Source organism: Lytechinus variegatus, chromosome 15 (assembly GCF_018143015.1).
Source record: "Lytechinus variegatus isolate NC3 chromosome 15, Lvar_3.0, whole genome shotgun sequence".
Classification (NCBI taxonomy): domain Eukaryota; kingdom Metazoa; phylum Echinodermata; class Echinoidea; order Temnopleuroida; family Toxopneustidae; genus Lytechinus; species Lytechinus variegatus.
The window spans coordinates 13,194,885-13,211,829 of NC_054754.1; the positions used below are offsets into that span (position 1 = coordinate 13,194,885).

The 16,945-nt window shown below is 39.6% G+C and overlaps 1 protein-coding gene and 1 non-coding gene across 6 annotated transcripts in view; both read right to left on the reverse strand.

The window, feature by feature from the left end:
- Positions 1–398: 398 nt before the first annotated feature.
- LOC121429247 (protein PRRC2C-like) overlaps positions 399–16,945 on the reverse strand; it is a 46,070-nt gene continuing 29,523 nt past the window's right edge. For 2 of the 5 annotated variants that reach the window (XM_041626217.1, XM_041626215.1), the window contains 8 exons: positions 16,616–16,818; positions 15,371–15,539; positions 14,757–14,905; positions 13,829–14,096; positions 12,964–13,242; positions 11,222–11,406; positions 6,046–7,548; positions 399–4,620 (listed from right to left, as the gene is read on the reverse strand). In XM_041626217.1, coding sequence (XP_041482151.1) covers positions 2,998–4,620; positions 6,046–7,548; positions 11,222–11,406; positions 12,964–13,242; positions 13,829–14,096; positions 14,757–14,905; positions 15,371–15,539; positions 16,616–16,818 — 4,379 coding nt within the window. In that variant the 3' untranslated portion in view covers positions 399–2,997. Of the gene's footprint in view, positions 4,621–6,045; positions 7,549–11,221; positions 11,494–12,963; positions 13,243–13,828; positions 14,097–14,756; positions 14,906–15,370; positions 15,540–16,615; positions 16,819–16,945 lie in introns of all 5 variants that reach the window. The other 3 variants (XM_041626216.1, XM_041626212.1, XM_041626213.1) reach the window with 2 other exon arrangements.
- LOC121429354 lies at positions 12,666–12,741 on the reverse strand. The gene has a single exon (XR_005971905.1). It is a non-coding gene; the product is annotated as a small nucleolar RNA SNORD83 (small nucleolar RNA).

The window sequence follows — 16,945 nt, forward strand, 5'->3', positions numbered from 1 at the left end:
TTTTTGTGTTTATTCTAATCGTTTTTCTGGGGTGGACTTGACCTTTAACTGCTACATATAAAATCCCTTCACTGACATTCTGAAAATATATAGGTTATCATTTTATCTGTGGGGTATTTCATAAAGCCGTAAGTTACAAATGACTGAACAATGGCAATATCTTCTTGGGTGCTTTAACAGGTATCACCAGTCGTGTGTAAATCGTTCATAACTCGCGTACATCTTTATGAAACACCCACCTGGGCCCTGGTACACAAAACGTTATTGATCATGAGGCGTTATCACATTCTAATCATACTCCTCCATTGTGCAATAAATTGTTTACTTTTGTGTAAGTAGGCCCATGATTATATTCAATTCAGATCATCAAGACAAAATAAAACAATCTGGAAACCCCATTTTGTTTTGACGCCAATACTGGACGAATCAGGAATTGCATTTTTTATTCAATAAGTTTTGTCACGTCTCTCAAGCTCGTGCGAGGCACACAAGGTTTTGGTACGTACACACAAGATATGTACAGTTCTTTATCCCACGTGCTCCAAACACATCCGACTCCAACTGGAAGTCATAATAATGTAGAGCGCATACTGGGCGATCATTCCATAGTAAAACCTTGTGAAGGAGAGATTCTATGCAGTCATAGGCATAGATACAGAGACAAGATGAAAATGAACAAAAAAACAAAGAGGGATTATTATTTACTACTCATGTTAGAATTGAACTATACACATGCAGTCTCTTTGCTAATGTACGGTAATATACAAGTTATCAAAAATTCACTTTATTAATACTAGCAGTTTTTTTTCAACAATGCACACACTACTTGGTGCTCATTTCAAAGCAAATTGCGAGGACAGATTATGAATGAATGAATGAATGAGCAAAAATTAAACGAGACATGCTAAAATCCATTTCTCGAACTAGAAAACAAACGTAAACCTGAATATATGCACAACAGGGATTCAATCTGGTACACACAGCATTGCTACTTACACTCCAATATGTGTTAGTACCTTTGTAACTCTTACACAACTGCAAATATAACATAAATACTTGGATTTAGACTCCTTAAAACCATCCACAACATAAATGTACATTCAAACATGAACAATGGAGCAGTACTAAGTCACTGCTTTTCACACTACTCTCAATGATACATAGACAATCTTGAATCATTAGAACTTTTGTGTTGTCTTCGTAAATAATTTGAACATCTTTATAATGCCACAGGCAAAGCGCATGAAGGATTTAACAAATCAAACTTGATACAAAAAAGACAAATGTACAATATATTGTGTATGCATTTCCCATTCACACAAAACAAAAAATGTGTTGTAAGTAAATGAAATATAAAAATAGTAATACATGAAGTCGTGTATGAATAATTAGTGACAAATTTGAAGATTTGCCGTATGTACATACATGTAAATGAGCTTCAAACCAGGCCTGCTGTATATATGCTTGTAAATAGCTCAGTAATATCTGGACATTTCATCATCACGAACTGTTACTTTATTCTACATTAATCTTTAAGATTACATCTAAAAGATTACATAGAGGACAAATTAATATCCATTTGACAGAAGCATTCATTTCAAATATGAAGTGGAACATGAATATGTTCTCATATTTCTGATTGCAAACGAGGTGCAATAAGTTACTGGTAAGAAAAAACATTTAGACATATGTACACATTCTAGATTATGAATCTGAGCCTGATGCATGTATTTACAAAATAGAAAACAATTTTTTTGTAAGAAAAGAAATGTTAAACTGATAATCAAACAACAAAAATGCAATGATTTATTAGGGCTGTATCTGTACATCAATAAACAGCCAATGTTATCTAAACAGCATAAATATTCACTTTTAGCTACAAGTCAGAAGAGTGTTATATAAGAATTTATTGCCCTTCCAACCCTCATAAGATAATCTATACAATGTCCATTTCAAAAATGTTACAGAATACCAAGTGATTTTTAAAGTGGGAAAACTTCATCACAGAGAATATATTATGTCAAGTCACCTTCCATCATATTATCTCACAAAACACTCGTCATATAGTCAAACTAGATACACTCTGGAATTAATCATGTGACACTTTATTCAATACATAAAACCAAGTTTTAAATCTTCAAATGATGCGATCTCGTAGCAACAAACATGTTAAATGGACCATCGTCAACATAATTATACAATAATTCAACTACTTGAAAGGCAGATCTCTATTTCAATATATATCTTTCTAAGTCAAGATCTTATGAAGTGGAAGCTAGAATGCAGGGACATCAATTCAAATGTAACCTCTTACTGGTTAGGAAAAATACAAGACCTTTAAATATTTGATACAACCAACATTCAGCATTATATTCTCCATTCAAGCTACATATTTTAAATATGTGTGGTAACAAAAAGCTAAATCAATATAAAATTTCAGCTTGGATTTGTTGATCCTAAATTACCTCTCAATAATATACATCACAACATGCCTCTTATAATGCTTCTCAAATATTATCCTCAAATAATCTAGCACAAGTTTCAAAATTATCATTTATAAATATACATGTATTTGTTTTTTCAAAACATTCATTCCTGTTGTAAAATAATAAGCCTTTCCCAACAACCTTTCACATTCATCACTGAAAAACTAACGAACCTGTGAGGAACAAACTATTATGAATGCAAAGTGAGTCTTTGATCATATGAAATAATCATCAGATAACACTATTTGAATGTCCAACATTCCCTGGAATGCTGCCCACTATAAGCACTTGCATTTCTATTGTAGCCTTCTTTTAAACAATGAGCCATGGCTGCAAACTTTCTCCTGTTCATTATTTCTACTCCAACTCAGTGTCCATGGAAATGAACTTTCGTATAAGTCGTCAAATGTCCTGCTTTTAACCATCGCAATTATCTTCCACTCAGAAAGAATGTTAATTCCTCGGATAAAACAAAGCTGTCAGCATTAGTGTTCAAGTTCACCAATTCATTCTACTTTTCTGCTTTGTCTGACTTTTCCTTTGGATCTCCGCCTTCTGGATTGCTGAAGAATGCTTTGGTAGAAGCTAGAAGCTTTTCTCGTTCCTTGTTCTGCTCTGCCTTGATTTCTTCCGGAGTCATCTTGAGGTCAACAGGTGCCCTCCTACTAAAGTGGCTGGGAGGCTTGGATAGCTTGGCACTTGGTCCAGGTAAACCAGCCAAGGACTTGTTCTTGGTGGCCGCCTGATTCTTTGATTGATTTTGCTTGGCGTTTGCTGCTGGCTTGGCCTGCGATGATGCAGTAGACTGCGATATGGAGGTTGACATTTGTGGCATCTTGGGTGCCGACTGGCTCGTCTTGGGAGCTGGTGGTACCACTGGCTGAGGGTTTGGTGAAGGTCCAGATGGTAGATTCACATTAGCAGTGCTGGAAGGCATGCGCTGAGGTGGCATGAACTGGGCTCCACGAGGGGGCGGGGGACCTTGAGGGAAAGGCATTGGAAATCGCATTCCCATCATGGTCATCATCTGAGGATTGGCTTGGCCAAAGAGCTGTGGAGGCATCCTCGGATTGTTGGAGCCAGTTCGGAGGTTGAATCCTCGATGAGGCAGGGGTGGTTGGGCTGGGGGTGTGGAGCTTGTGGAAGTGGCTTTGGGAGGTGTCGATTGCTGTGACGTTGATGCCGGAGGTGGTGGCTGGTTCACTTTGGGTGCCTGGGAGAAAATAGGCTTTTGACTCATGCCGGCCACAGTAGTGGTGGTTGTCATTGAGTAGGGCAGTGAGGATGTGAGCGAAGCAGGATGTGAACTAGGCACCGGTGCTTCAGCATCAGACACCAGCATTCGCTGAGTGTCTGAGCCCCTTGATTGACTGTATGGTTTCCGATCTTCAGCACTATAATGCCCAATGGAAACCTGTGTCGCACCAAAGCTCTGGGGCTTACCACCAATGCCCTGATCGACTGGATTATAGCTACTCACTTTGTTGTTAAAGCCAGGATTACTGTACCTTTCCTCCTGGGGCTTGCTACTTGCATTGGCCATCCCGCTTCCCATCTGCCTATTAGGACTGAAGGGCTTTGCATCAACATGCTGGGACAGATTGCTGCTCCTACTTCCAGATGAATCGCTCCGAGTGAGCAGATCAGCAGAAAGATCCATGTGCACCGAGGGCGTGGACTGTCTTTCCATGCTAAGTCCGGATGGGATGCTCCTACCATGGTGCTTGGGTTGTGTACCAATATCCCCATAGGCACTCGGGAAGCCTCCCACTGGAGCACCAATGGGGTGGACAATGGGCTGGGATGCCTGATGAGCCTGTTGAGGGGTGATTGGGTACTGGGTAGACATGGTAGTCTGTGGAAGCTGCTGGATGGGTATAGCCTGTACAGATCCCTGCAGGTTGGTAGAACGGGTGCCTTGGAGGGTGTTGAAGAAGTTGGTGCTTCCAACTTGCGAGTTTGCAGCAGCTACCTGAGCACCTCCGCTGAAGAAGGATGCATGCTGGCCATGCGTTGGATGGTGGGCCGGTGCATTGGCAGGGGTTGGGTTTGGTTGCATGGCTGCAGCAGCAATCAGGGTGTTGTTGGTAATCAAACTAGGCTGCTGGGCACCCAACTGAGTATTTGCTCTCTGCTGTAAATAAAATAGATAACATAGATAAATAGATAATGCTGTAGATAAGACAAAAACATATTACTCAGGGGTGTGAGTGGTCAAAAATTAAACAGCTGAAGAGTGTTGAAAAAGTCTGAAATAGAAAGAGCTGCCATATTTTTTGTACAGAGGAAAACCCAAAATAAGCTGAAATTAAGCTGAAAATCAAAACAAAAAAAATCTAAAATCAGATAAAAATCTGAACATTCACACCCCTGATTATTATCATTATTACAATGATCATTTACTAATTTGTGGGGCATTGCAAGAAACTTGTCTTCAATCTGGAGATCAAGGGTTAGTCCCTATAAAATGAGCACAAGTTCTTTGATGAAAATTGAGGGATTTGTGTTCCATTGCAAATAAACTTTCTTGCAATTCCCCATCACGCTTGATTTTGGGAAGTATGCTCGATTTGCAATTTATTAAGTTTCTTGCATCGCTCCATGGATTAACCTTGAAGGCACGCTCACCACCAATGTCAAACTGATAATCATTACAGTACTTTCTTTTTATTTAGAGGAAAAGAGTTTTCCCAACCTTTCTACAATTGAAAAGGTGTCATGATTTCAAGTTTGGTGTTAACCCCCTTAGTGCCAGGTTTTAAGTTTTAATCACAGCAACTGAACTATGAACAGCTTGAAATTTGACAACAGAACATACTAAAGTCTAATAATTGCATGATAAAAATAGATTTGCATATGTCCGTTAGGCTAAAATTGTGCTCTCTGAATATTAATTGAAATGGTAGGACGGACTTGAAGGACAGGCACATTATGATGTTAAATAAACATACCTATTAAAAATATGTACAATTTCCCCAAAAGATTTCTCAAGCTTTGGCCCCTTTAACAAGATGTAGCTTGGATGGGGAAGGTGGCTCATTTGTTTCCTAAAACATTTTTAGTGCTAAATCTGCAACATGAAAACCTTGGGCTGTGCCATTTCACAACTATTTCCTGGAAAGTTTCACACAATTTTTTTTAGACCAAATTTCTGACAACAGGCTACTCAGTTCCAAAGTTAAACAAATTGCTCAAAAATTTATGTACAACTGCAATGAAATTCCTTTTCTAGCCCAAACTCATAAATGCATTGATAATTTTACTTTAACTGACTGAAATCGGTTAATTTCATATGATCAGAAAGTGTCTTGGACAATTTCCATTAAAGTAGTAATGTTAAAATCTTTTCAAAGGATCTTTGAAATGGAAAGTGATGGCTGCTCATGTTGTGGACATATTGCACAAAACGTTCAAGGGTATTAAATCATTAGAACTCAAGCACACACACACACCGGTCTATTTTCAATATGCAAGCAAACTGGACAATTTAATCAAGCAGGGGTCACTTCTACTAAGTCATTACAGGAAAATGGAACCGATAACGGGTCTATTGACGTACCTGTGTATACAAATGTGACTGCTGCCCTACAGACACAGCTCCAAAAGGAACACTAGACACAGTCTTGGTGAGGCTTCCAATACTCGTCTGTGGTTTCATGATAACAGAGCTGGTATGGCTTGCTGTCAGGCCCAGGTCATGGCTTGGTCTTGTGTACGATGGCGATGTGAGGTTCATAAAGGAATGACTAGGAACCGGATTCTGGGGCATGCTCACCGACAAGACAGGACCAAAGTTGGAGTGAAGACCAGTAGGTGGTGCTGGTTGAGGAGCCTGGGCTGGCAGGAACCCTGCAGCAGCCTGCGGGTACGACTGCTGGGATGGGGCACCAGGGGCAGGGGAGGATGGAGCCATGGCAGCATTTTGGTTCAAGCCAAACGGCAAGCCGCCAGACTGGGGCTGGATGAGGGTACCTTGGAATGAAGCTTGAGTGAGGAATGCTGGAGTGCCCGCCAGAAGACGCGACGTGTCCGGGCCCTGGAATGAGTACTGGCCCGATGTGCCTTGAGAGAGAATCGACTGAGAGTTGGTGCCACTGATTCCACCACCGGGTATTCCCACAGCACTTCCAGCTAGACCACTTGTCAGGGAATTGCCCATGTTGAAAGGCTGAGCCATGAGCACTGAGGATGAAAAGGCCTGCTGCTGCTGTTGCTGATGTTGTTGTTGCTGCTGCTGCTGTTGTTGTTGCTGATGTTGTTGCTGCTGCTGTTGTTGCTGCTGCTGTTGTTGCTGCTGAATTCTTGCTTGCTGTTCCCCACCAATGTGCTTTGGGTTGTACGCAGGATGATCCAACATGGACGAAGGAAAGGTGGCAGCGGGGAAAGAATTACCACTCATGCTGGTGTAAAGAGACAGTCCTTTGTTTGCATACCCTGCAGAAGTGAAAATCTCTTGAGGAGATTCTACCTCCATGCTTGCACTAGAAAACTGGGCAAATGTTCTGCTGCTTGGGACAGTCATCTCCATATCATCTGCATTCATGTTTGCATTCATATTAGCATTCAGATTCGAGGTGAAGGAAGCCGACGTTGGGACATCATTTTCCATCAGATCGACATCGCTCGATGGAAAGCTTCCGAAGGTGATTCCAGAAGCTCCACTTGCAGGTAAGATACTCGCTGCAGAATGGCTCAACTGACCAGCACTGATATCACTCATGGTATTCATATCCCGGGGGCCTTCACCTCTCTGGATATGCTGTTTCTGCTGCTGATCACTGGCTGATGCCGTGGACATGGACACCAAGCCCTGCGATGAGAGATTCGCTTCACTATGGGTTGGTTGAGGAGCAGGGGGTGCACTGTCATCTGCATCCCACAGGTTCCTTGCACTCTCTATCTTCATGTTGAGTTCATCTGTAGCAGCAGTGGACGTAGGGGACTGGACGTTGCTTCTGTTCTGATCTTGCGATGATTGCATCATGCTGGACTGTCCAGAACGTCCACCAGGGCTGCTGTGAGCTTGACCACTCTGACTCATTAGACCATTTGGACCAATCACCTGCAAAAACAAGCAATGAGAACCATGCACACAATTGAATACAATCCTCATTACCTGGCCTTCATCAAAGGAACTAATCAGAGCATACAGTTGGGAGTTAAAGGTCAAGGCTACCCCAGACAATTGTTGATTTGAATAAATAGAGAAAAATCAAATGCGCATAAGACTGAAAGTTTCATCAATATCGGATGTAAAATAAGAAAATTATGGCATTTTAGAATTTTATTTATTTTCACAAAACAGTGATATATGCACAATTCAGTGACATGCAAACGAGACAGTCGATGATGTCCTTCATTCACTGTTTCTTTTGTTTTTTAATGTTTGAAATATACAATAATTCCTTTTTTACAGATTTGACAATAAGCTCCAACTTGACTGAAACATATATCATATTAAACAATGCTAATTGCACATGTTCAGGGAGGAATTAATTGTCGTTTCATTTGGCAATGAGAAGAAAAATATAATAAGTAATAATAAAATACACAAGAAATAGTGAGTGGATGACGTCATCCAACTCCTCATTAAAATCCCAACCAGTGTGTGCATATTACTGTTTTGTGAAATTAAGCAAAACTTTAAAATGTCATAACTTTCTTATTTTACATCCAATTTGGATGAAATTTTCAGTGTTATGCTCGTTGGATTTTTCTCTTTTTTGTCAAATCAACTTTTTGTCAGGGTGGACTTGTCCTGTAAGAACAATACAAGCATTCTGTAACTGGAACTAAACATAGTCTCTCAAAGTCATGTATCAAGTATTGGGATTATTTATAAATGGATATTTATATGCGTCAATCCACTAAATTTCATTTCCCACTCAAGATCATGGATTTGATTCAAGATTTGACTGACATTTTCATGTTCTACCAGGAAATGCAAAACATGATGAAAAAGGACATTACCAACAAAATTAATGATAATCTAGTGCAACGTTCTCGCTACCAAGCGTCACGGTTGTCAGGCGCCGACAACCCTGAAAATTTTCAGAGGAAATCCAACAACCGTGAACTTCCCCGACAACCGTGGCCGACAACTGTAAAACAGGCCTAGATCTACAAAAAAAACCTGAATATATTTAATAACACAATCTGCTTTTCAGATCCTAAAATAAACTTGACGATTCTTTCGTCCAAGATTTCTTCCCAGGATTTCATTGACTCACTCACTACGCTATTGGACCTCGACTCGAGGCCCAATCTCTTTTGTGGGAAGCGCGAAGATGTTTACCTCGCATTTGCGTATCGCATTGCTCACATTATTTACGTCTTTAAAATGGTAGTAAATACGCTCAAAAATAAAGTGAGTTGAGAGGGGTACCGTAGGTTACTGGGTTGGGCAATGTACGAATTTCAGTTGATACTATCACTTAATTTGTCAAAAATGAAGTGTCAAAAATAATATCAAAATTCGATCGGATTTTAATTTCATCTCGTCCCAGCCTTTGCTACATCGGGGCTACATCGACTACATGAATTCATTGAATGCTTTTCTGAAGACACCCCCGTAGATCGAGTGAATTGAGAAAATTATTCAAAGATCACATTGATGACAAAGCCAAAGGAATGGATTGACATAATGTCCAACTCATTTACTTACAGCAAAATGATTTATTTACATTTATATTCAGATTTTACTCCATAATTTCCAAAGTCTTGATCTCTACATCGATATTTTGAAAGTGTTGATTAATTTCGCGACGGTGTGTCTATCAAGTTCTGTATCACTGCACTAGCGCTCGCAACGACCACATTCAGGAAACAAATCGCACATGGCATCAAAATCCTTGATCTGGGGATCCGAGTCTTCCAGAATTAGATGGGATCCAAAACTAATTCAGTTTGAATGTTTTTTTTTTCAGATATTCATTGAATCTGTTACAATTTTCATAAGTAATAATCTTTATTAATATCATTCACATTTCTTATCATTACAACTCATCTTTTTAATGTGACTTATACAGCGTTTTTTCATTTGTATTGTTCTTTATTGCTCATGGCCTGCCAATTGAATAATGAGCGCACCTGTCACGGTCCTGAGAAATGTTTTTAATCATCACAGTGAATGCTTTATGAATTTGTTGTACAATTGCTTAACAACTACGATTTAAAATAAAATATTATTTGAAATTGATTTGTGTGAAGGAGAAAGAAAGAATAAAGGGGTGGGGTGGTCGTGGGCAATGTAGATGAAAATGATGGGATGTTTGTGACTTTATGGGGGAGGGGATTGGCGAAAAGAAGTCAATGTTCGGAACGAATGAAATTAATATTCATTTATGGATGTGTCTACTGTGATTGATCATTGTGGCTGCATAATCTTTATGGCGATTGAAAAATCCACCTTGAGTCGGGAGGGGTACGTGATTCAATAGATTTTTAGTTAGAAGTACACTTTCAACAAAGTGGATTGACAATTCATTTTAATTACGAATTGTGTGAACGTTGTAGAGGATATGTATTTCGTTGTTTATGCCCACAATGAGTTGCTAGTATAATTTAAATATCGGATGAATTTTTCAATTTCATGTTTTCTATCGGGATTGTGCTTTTATACAGTTAGCTTTACAACGTCGTTAGCCTAATTACTGCGAGTGGATGATATTCATGAAATGAGTTGGAATGTGAACGAGATGCCCCATAGCCGACGGCACGTGATCTAATTATTATTCATTATTTTGGGCTTGAGCCAATCATTGTGCTTGAACGGGTTTCCCGATTTCCCACCCTGGAATGTGTGCCACGTGTGTAACCTTTCAACCTGTTGTACTTTCAAAACATTATAAATCGCAATTAATAACAAAATCATAATATTAAAGTTTTATGACTGACTAAAAATATTTCTCACGCTCGTGATGAGCACATTCATTATTTTATAGGTGAGTGACGAACAAACACAGCAACAATTGACCGTGATAAAAGAATCTTGATAAAAGATTTTAAGTGTAAACATCATCAACAGAAGTCTTATGAGAGTTAGTTTCAGTGAGTATCTGAACAAAAATTCATGCAAATTATATAAGTTAATTGAGGACCGCGTCTCATGAATACCGATGTCCATTATTTGGAAGCCTCGGAAGATTTCTTCCGAGGCTTCCAAATAAAGTCGGAACAATCTTTGGATTTCGTAAGGGCGTGACGCGGCGCAAGCTCAAAGGGCTACGCATGCGGTCCGTAGATGTAGTCGGTCATTGACATAATAAGCAACACGCATTCACAAAATTAATCGCACTTTTACAAGGATGTAGCGATCTAAACATTGAAATAATGGACTTAATTTATCGATGCCATCAATGTGAATAAATCAATGAACTGTAAGTATAAAATGAGATTGACATTTCCTTTCACCTTTTTAAGTTGTAATTGCCTTTCTGCTTCAATCGCAATTCGCGCAACTGTTACGGCTGTGTGGCCGGAGAAGCATTAAACAGACATAAAATGTGGTGCATTTAGCAGCAATCTAAGCTCGTCGATATTGATATTTTCGATAGCTACCGCGCTTCGCACGCACCGAGGCCGCTGCGCGGCTTGCGTCGCTTCGCGCCGACAACCGTCAGAGTGAACCTGGCGAGAATGTTGATCTAGTGTGGAGTAAATCCAGTGGATTATCAGACACACACACAGATTTAATGATACCCCAAAGGCACCATACCAATGATATAGAAACCTACCCCAGATGCCTGAGCCATATCCACTGTAAGCTTCCTCATCGTCACGTCATCGCCTTGGGTAGGAGCAGTCTTGCCGATTCCACCACTGGAGGAATACGTCTGACCATGGGTTGATCCTTCAGCCACGCTCTGCAAGCCCACCGCAGGGAGGCGTGAGGAGGGGGGTGCCATGTCCGTTGACCAGTCTGGTTGGGAGGTCAAGGGAGAATGTTTAGACTGCTGGCCGTAAGCATTGAGCTCAGACACCAAGCGGGCTTCTGCCTTAGATTCACCTACATCACAACAGACAATCACAAATCACAGCATGCTCAAACTTCCCATCACATTTATCAAGAGTACAATATACCTGGACTTACTGAACCTATTTGACTTGGAGATATTACTGTTTACGTTACAAAGTTAAGATGGTCTTGTAATATCTAAGACGGTCTTGTATGTTTTCAACTTGTCAACAATGGGCAATCCCATAAAATAAGTACGCCTGACCCCTATACATGTATGTGGTAAATTCCTGAGAATTTTTTTCTCTTTTCCAGAGCTCCCCAATCATCACAGCTTTACTCATGAAGTGAAGTAATGGAAAAAAATGACATTGATTTTTTATGGAACTGCTCAAGACAATATATGTCTTGGGCAAAGGCATCTAGCTTCAAATCTCTACTGAGCTGGTTAATTTAAACAATAAAAGGCATTCCTTTACAAGGCTAGGTTTAACCCTAAAAAGACTATTCAGCCCCCCTTGACATTTTTTGTGATAAATCCGCCGCGCGAAATTTTTTTGACCGTGTCGCTCGCTGACTTTTTACTTTCAAGTCTCGCACAACTTTTGAGACCAAAATTGTGACCCCCCGGGTTTCGACATTACTTAACATTTCATAAGTGCATGCAGACCCAAAATTACTCAAAAACGTTAATTTGTGTACAAATCCAATGTAAATAGTGTTTTTAGCCAAATTCATAAATCATTATTTTTCCTTTTACTGCTTAAAATCAATTAATTTTATCTTTTATATGGTCAAAATTAATTCCCCGACAATTTCCATTAAAAAAACAATAAAAAACAAAAAGTAAAAAAACAAAGAAATACATAAGAAATTTAGAAAACAATAAAATACATAAGAAAATAAATGTGATGTTAAAAATTTTTTTAAAGAGATTTGATCAGATGCCTATCTAGAGTATGTGATAAAAAAATTAGCATTTCAGGGGCATTATTTTATTAATTAGAGCAAACTTATGATTTTACACATAAATTAGCATAATTAATGAGACATGAGTTATAGTTTTGTAGATAATGCCATTGATTGGCGTGTGCCAATTTTCGTCACTATCGCGCAGTCGACGGCCGAGATCATAGGGGGACCGAATCAGCCCCTCCCCCGTCTTCTTAGGCGTCGAAATAGCCCAGTCTATTTAGGGTTAACAGATATCAACATAGCCTCACTGCTATCAGTCAATGGGTGATGGATAGATGTCTTCATAATAGAAAACTATTCTGCCATCTCATTACATCATGTAGCAGTTCAGAAACCAACATGCACAAAAAATTGAGGAACTCAACCTTGGTTAAGATTTCAACGTTGACATCGCTGCCATCAGAAGAGCAGCACCTTTAGTATCGCTCTGCGATGCAGGCGAGACAAAAAATTTGAAATCTTAATGAAATGGATCCCTACCAAAGCTGATAGTGAGGTGAGCTATACAGTTCCTCAGTTTGCTTTAAGCTCATTCCAACAACTTACCATTAGGTGAGCTCCTCTGTGAGGGTGGATTTGACGTGTGATGATCACTATTGAGTTCAACACCACTATCATGCTGATCGTTGGAGGACTCCGGCTTGCCCTGCTGGACAGCAGCAGCGGTAGCAGCCACACCGGCCTTTGATGCAGCGGGCATGGGCGGTTGGGTACCCGGTACTCCTGCTGCTGCAGCCGTGCTTGGTTGAGGCCCAGAGAGCAGTGGAGGTTTCTCCCATGCATTGCTGGGCGGTGGAGGGGGTGCCGGTGCCGCACCAATGGCAACTGTAACACAACCATAACAGGGGTTTACTATTAGTTCATACACTGAAAGTCGCTTCAAAAAGAGAGGTCATCAAATTTTTGCCCATGTAGTCCTAAAGCAACACAACCATAACTGTATTCTCATGGAAATTACACCTGAGTTGCATTCAAACAGCCTTGTCCAGCCTGTTCATGTATCTATGTCTTGAAAAACATAAAAAGCACCACAAAGATGATTTTATCTTTACTTTTGACCACTTAATCACCTGCTGCAATATTAATTTGAATTCAGATATTACAAACAAGTGCTCCATCAAACTCTTCTCAGAAATGCCAGCAAGGTTGAGTTGATCGAAGAGGATGGCAACTTAAATGAGTTATATCTTTATCATTTATTTTTCATTAATTCCAACATCCAAGGTAGGGAACCAGACAGGTTGATTATTTTGGGGGGTATTTTGATCCTGTTCACACAAATGCATGAACTTTCGCCTAATGATTTTTGTAATGCTACATTCACAACTACTAAACCATCTCCTAACTGACCAATGGTAGGTCAATGTTGTTCTGGAAGTTTCGCCGGTGTGACTGCTTCCTTGCTTCTTACCTTTCCTCAGAGCAGGTGGTGGCGCCATTTGCAAACTGACAGCAGATACAGGGCTACCCATCAACGGGGGGATGCCTTCGGTGCTCAATGGTTTGGTCCCGGGTGCTTTGTTAAGTGTACCCGTCCTGGGTCCAGTGCCGATGGGTGTCACCGAGGCCGGTTCCTTCATGTTCTCCTTAGACGCAACCTGCCCTCGCAGTCTAGGTGGGAGCTTGGTGTTCAAATGCCGGGTCTTCATGGGAGTACTTAGCTTGGCTTTCTTTCCAATCTATTATGACATATATGATGATTGGGAAGTGAAAGTGTAAGGGGATTCAGATTATCCTATTCGAATCTGATTATGATACTTTCTAACTAGGATATGACCGAACTACAAGACAAGACCTTACCCTCAATCTAGTTCTGCATAAGAAACTTTTTTAATAGGAGACAAGAATGCAAAGCTCAACATAGATGTTACCCTATATGTCACTACTCATGGAACTCTGTGGCAATGAATTTATTCAGATGTGAAAGCATGGAATTTTGAAGCAAAGTTCAAGACTGGTATAGAAAAAGCTCAGGTAAGAAATGGTTGGAAGCAATCCTCTAAAGTGTTAATCATATATTTATTTCATTACTACATGCTTTTCCTAGTGTAAGCGAACACAGAAAACAAGTGGGACCACACTATAATAAATGGATGGGCTTTTTTCAGTAATTTTTCAGATCTTCATTTCCTCATTACCCTACAAAATCATTTGGCTGATGTCATTTTATTTATAGTTCGTATGATTTTGTGTAAGTTTTGTTCAATTCTGTGAACATTTTATATTCTCTTTTTACTAGTACCAGAGTTTATCTTTCACACAAGCCTGGGGAAATAAAGATTCCATGACTGGATGATGGATAACCAATCGCACACTACTATCAATGAAATGCGATTTACCTCGGACGTGAGGGTCTCCAACTTTTTCCTCTCTGATTCTGCTGCTTTCTGTTTCCTGGACAGCACTGGTTGAAATCCTGCATCAGGGGTCAGAAGCTCATCGGGGTTCTCCACTATCACTTCAGGGACATCATCTACCACTACAACACCTGAAATAATAAGGAATATTATTAAGAGATGTGGTATCACAGACAACAGGTGACCAGACTGAATGTTAGAGGGTTAATGTCCCAATTCAGCATTCAAATCCTTTCATCCTTTATCTAAGGTGCAATTTTAGGCTTTCAAGTTATTATTAGATTCAATGACAATGACTACTGATCTACAACCCAATTGCAACATTCATGGTTGAAAAAGAAAGGCCTATGAAACGTACTTGGTAGGCAGAGGCATGAAATCAATATTTTATTTTGCATTAATGTGACTTCACTCTCTAACATAAGCTGTAAGCATCTCTAGGTGGACACAAAAGTAACATAAGTATCAAACTGTTTGTTTCAAAAAGAAATTGCCAGTGTGTAACTGTCAATCAAATGACCACAATCAGGATATAAATCTATATGGACATCACATATATCAAACATTTGTATTTTATCCACAGCTTATAAACCTACCATAATTGGTGTTAATATCATATGTAGCAAGAACATCTTTTCTCTTCTCCAGAACTGGTTTAGTCTTTTCCTTTGAAGCTATGGGCAAACTGACTGGGGTAGTACTATCCAGAGGTTTACCCATTGGCATTGTAGCTTTCTTTGGGTGCATGCAGGCATTGAGAGCATTCTGAAAGAAACACAAAGGTTCATAGCCTTGATGGTTAGGGTGACGTTTTGCAAGATCTAAATGTGACCAAAATCTTATCTAGGAATGTGAAATTAACAATTGAAAATTACCCAATAATTCACTTTCTACTTGACTGATTGAATTCATTTTCAACTCATTTCCACAAAAATCAGATTGCATGAGGATTAAAATAAAAGCTTCACAATTTTCAATGATACTGTTCAGACATAGGGTGATGGATAGATGTCTTCATTACAGAGAACTGATCTGCCATCAGATTGCATCATGACGTATCATTATCCAGGTGAGTATTTCATAAACTGTTCATAAGTTACAAGTGACTTTACTGACTGGTGATCCTTTCTTATGAACTACTAAATCAACATCAATGATAATCTGGAGTGTATCATTCACTACAAGAAAGGATCACCAGTCGCTTGTAAAGTCATTCGTAACTTACAAACAGCTTTATGACATGCCCACCCGGTACCTACTACTTCTAGACACCTTGCTACTTTATCAGGGATGTTCATTTGTGACCGGCCACCCTAAAACCAACTATGAGTCGGCCAAAATGAATTTTGACATTTTTTTATCGAGATTGAAAATGCACATCAAAACGATATACAATTTGTCAAAATCAATCCAACAATAACCGACGTAAGTACTTAGTTAAATGCAGAAGGAACTCGGTGAGAACTTAAAAAATAAAGAGAAAAATCATGTTTGAGTGCAGGTTCCCTCAAGCATATGTGATCCATGTGCAATCTCAGTGACACTCCAAGCAGTCCCAAAACTTGTGTCAAAGAAAACCTTGTATCATGTTTTCTATTCGACTTCACAATTTGAAATTTTGACAGTTGAAGTACTCTTACAGATAAGCTAATTTTTCTATTTCTTGCTTTTTGAAGATCAAATTACTATTTTGACTATTTACAGAGAACCTTCCCTGGCAACTTATTGTTGGTGTTGGGGTGGCTGGTCACATTTGTTACCTACATAACCATTATAGAAAGGACAGAAGCTGAAAACAAAATGACAATGAAGATTTCTGCAGAAATGCATGTAATACTAACATTAACAGATCTCTGATCATTAAGGACTATCGTATCCAGCCTGAAGACATCAGAATGGTTCTGTTCTGCATTCCCTCTCTGTCCAGCACTGCGCTTCATGTAAGGGCCATTATCCGACTTCCTGTCGCCCCCTCGTCCACGTCCCCCTCTCGAGCTTGGACCGCGGTTATCACGCCCGTTCCTGTACCCCTTATCTCTCCGATCTAAAAATAAAGCATAAAGATTATTACAATGATGCTGTACAATCATCTTGAATCCCATGGTAGTACTAAACTAGCTAACATTTTACAAAATACAGAATTTATCTGCTTTCGGACCATTTACAAATTT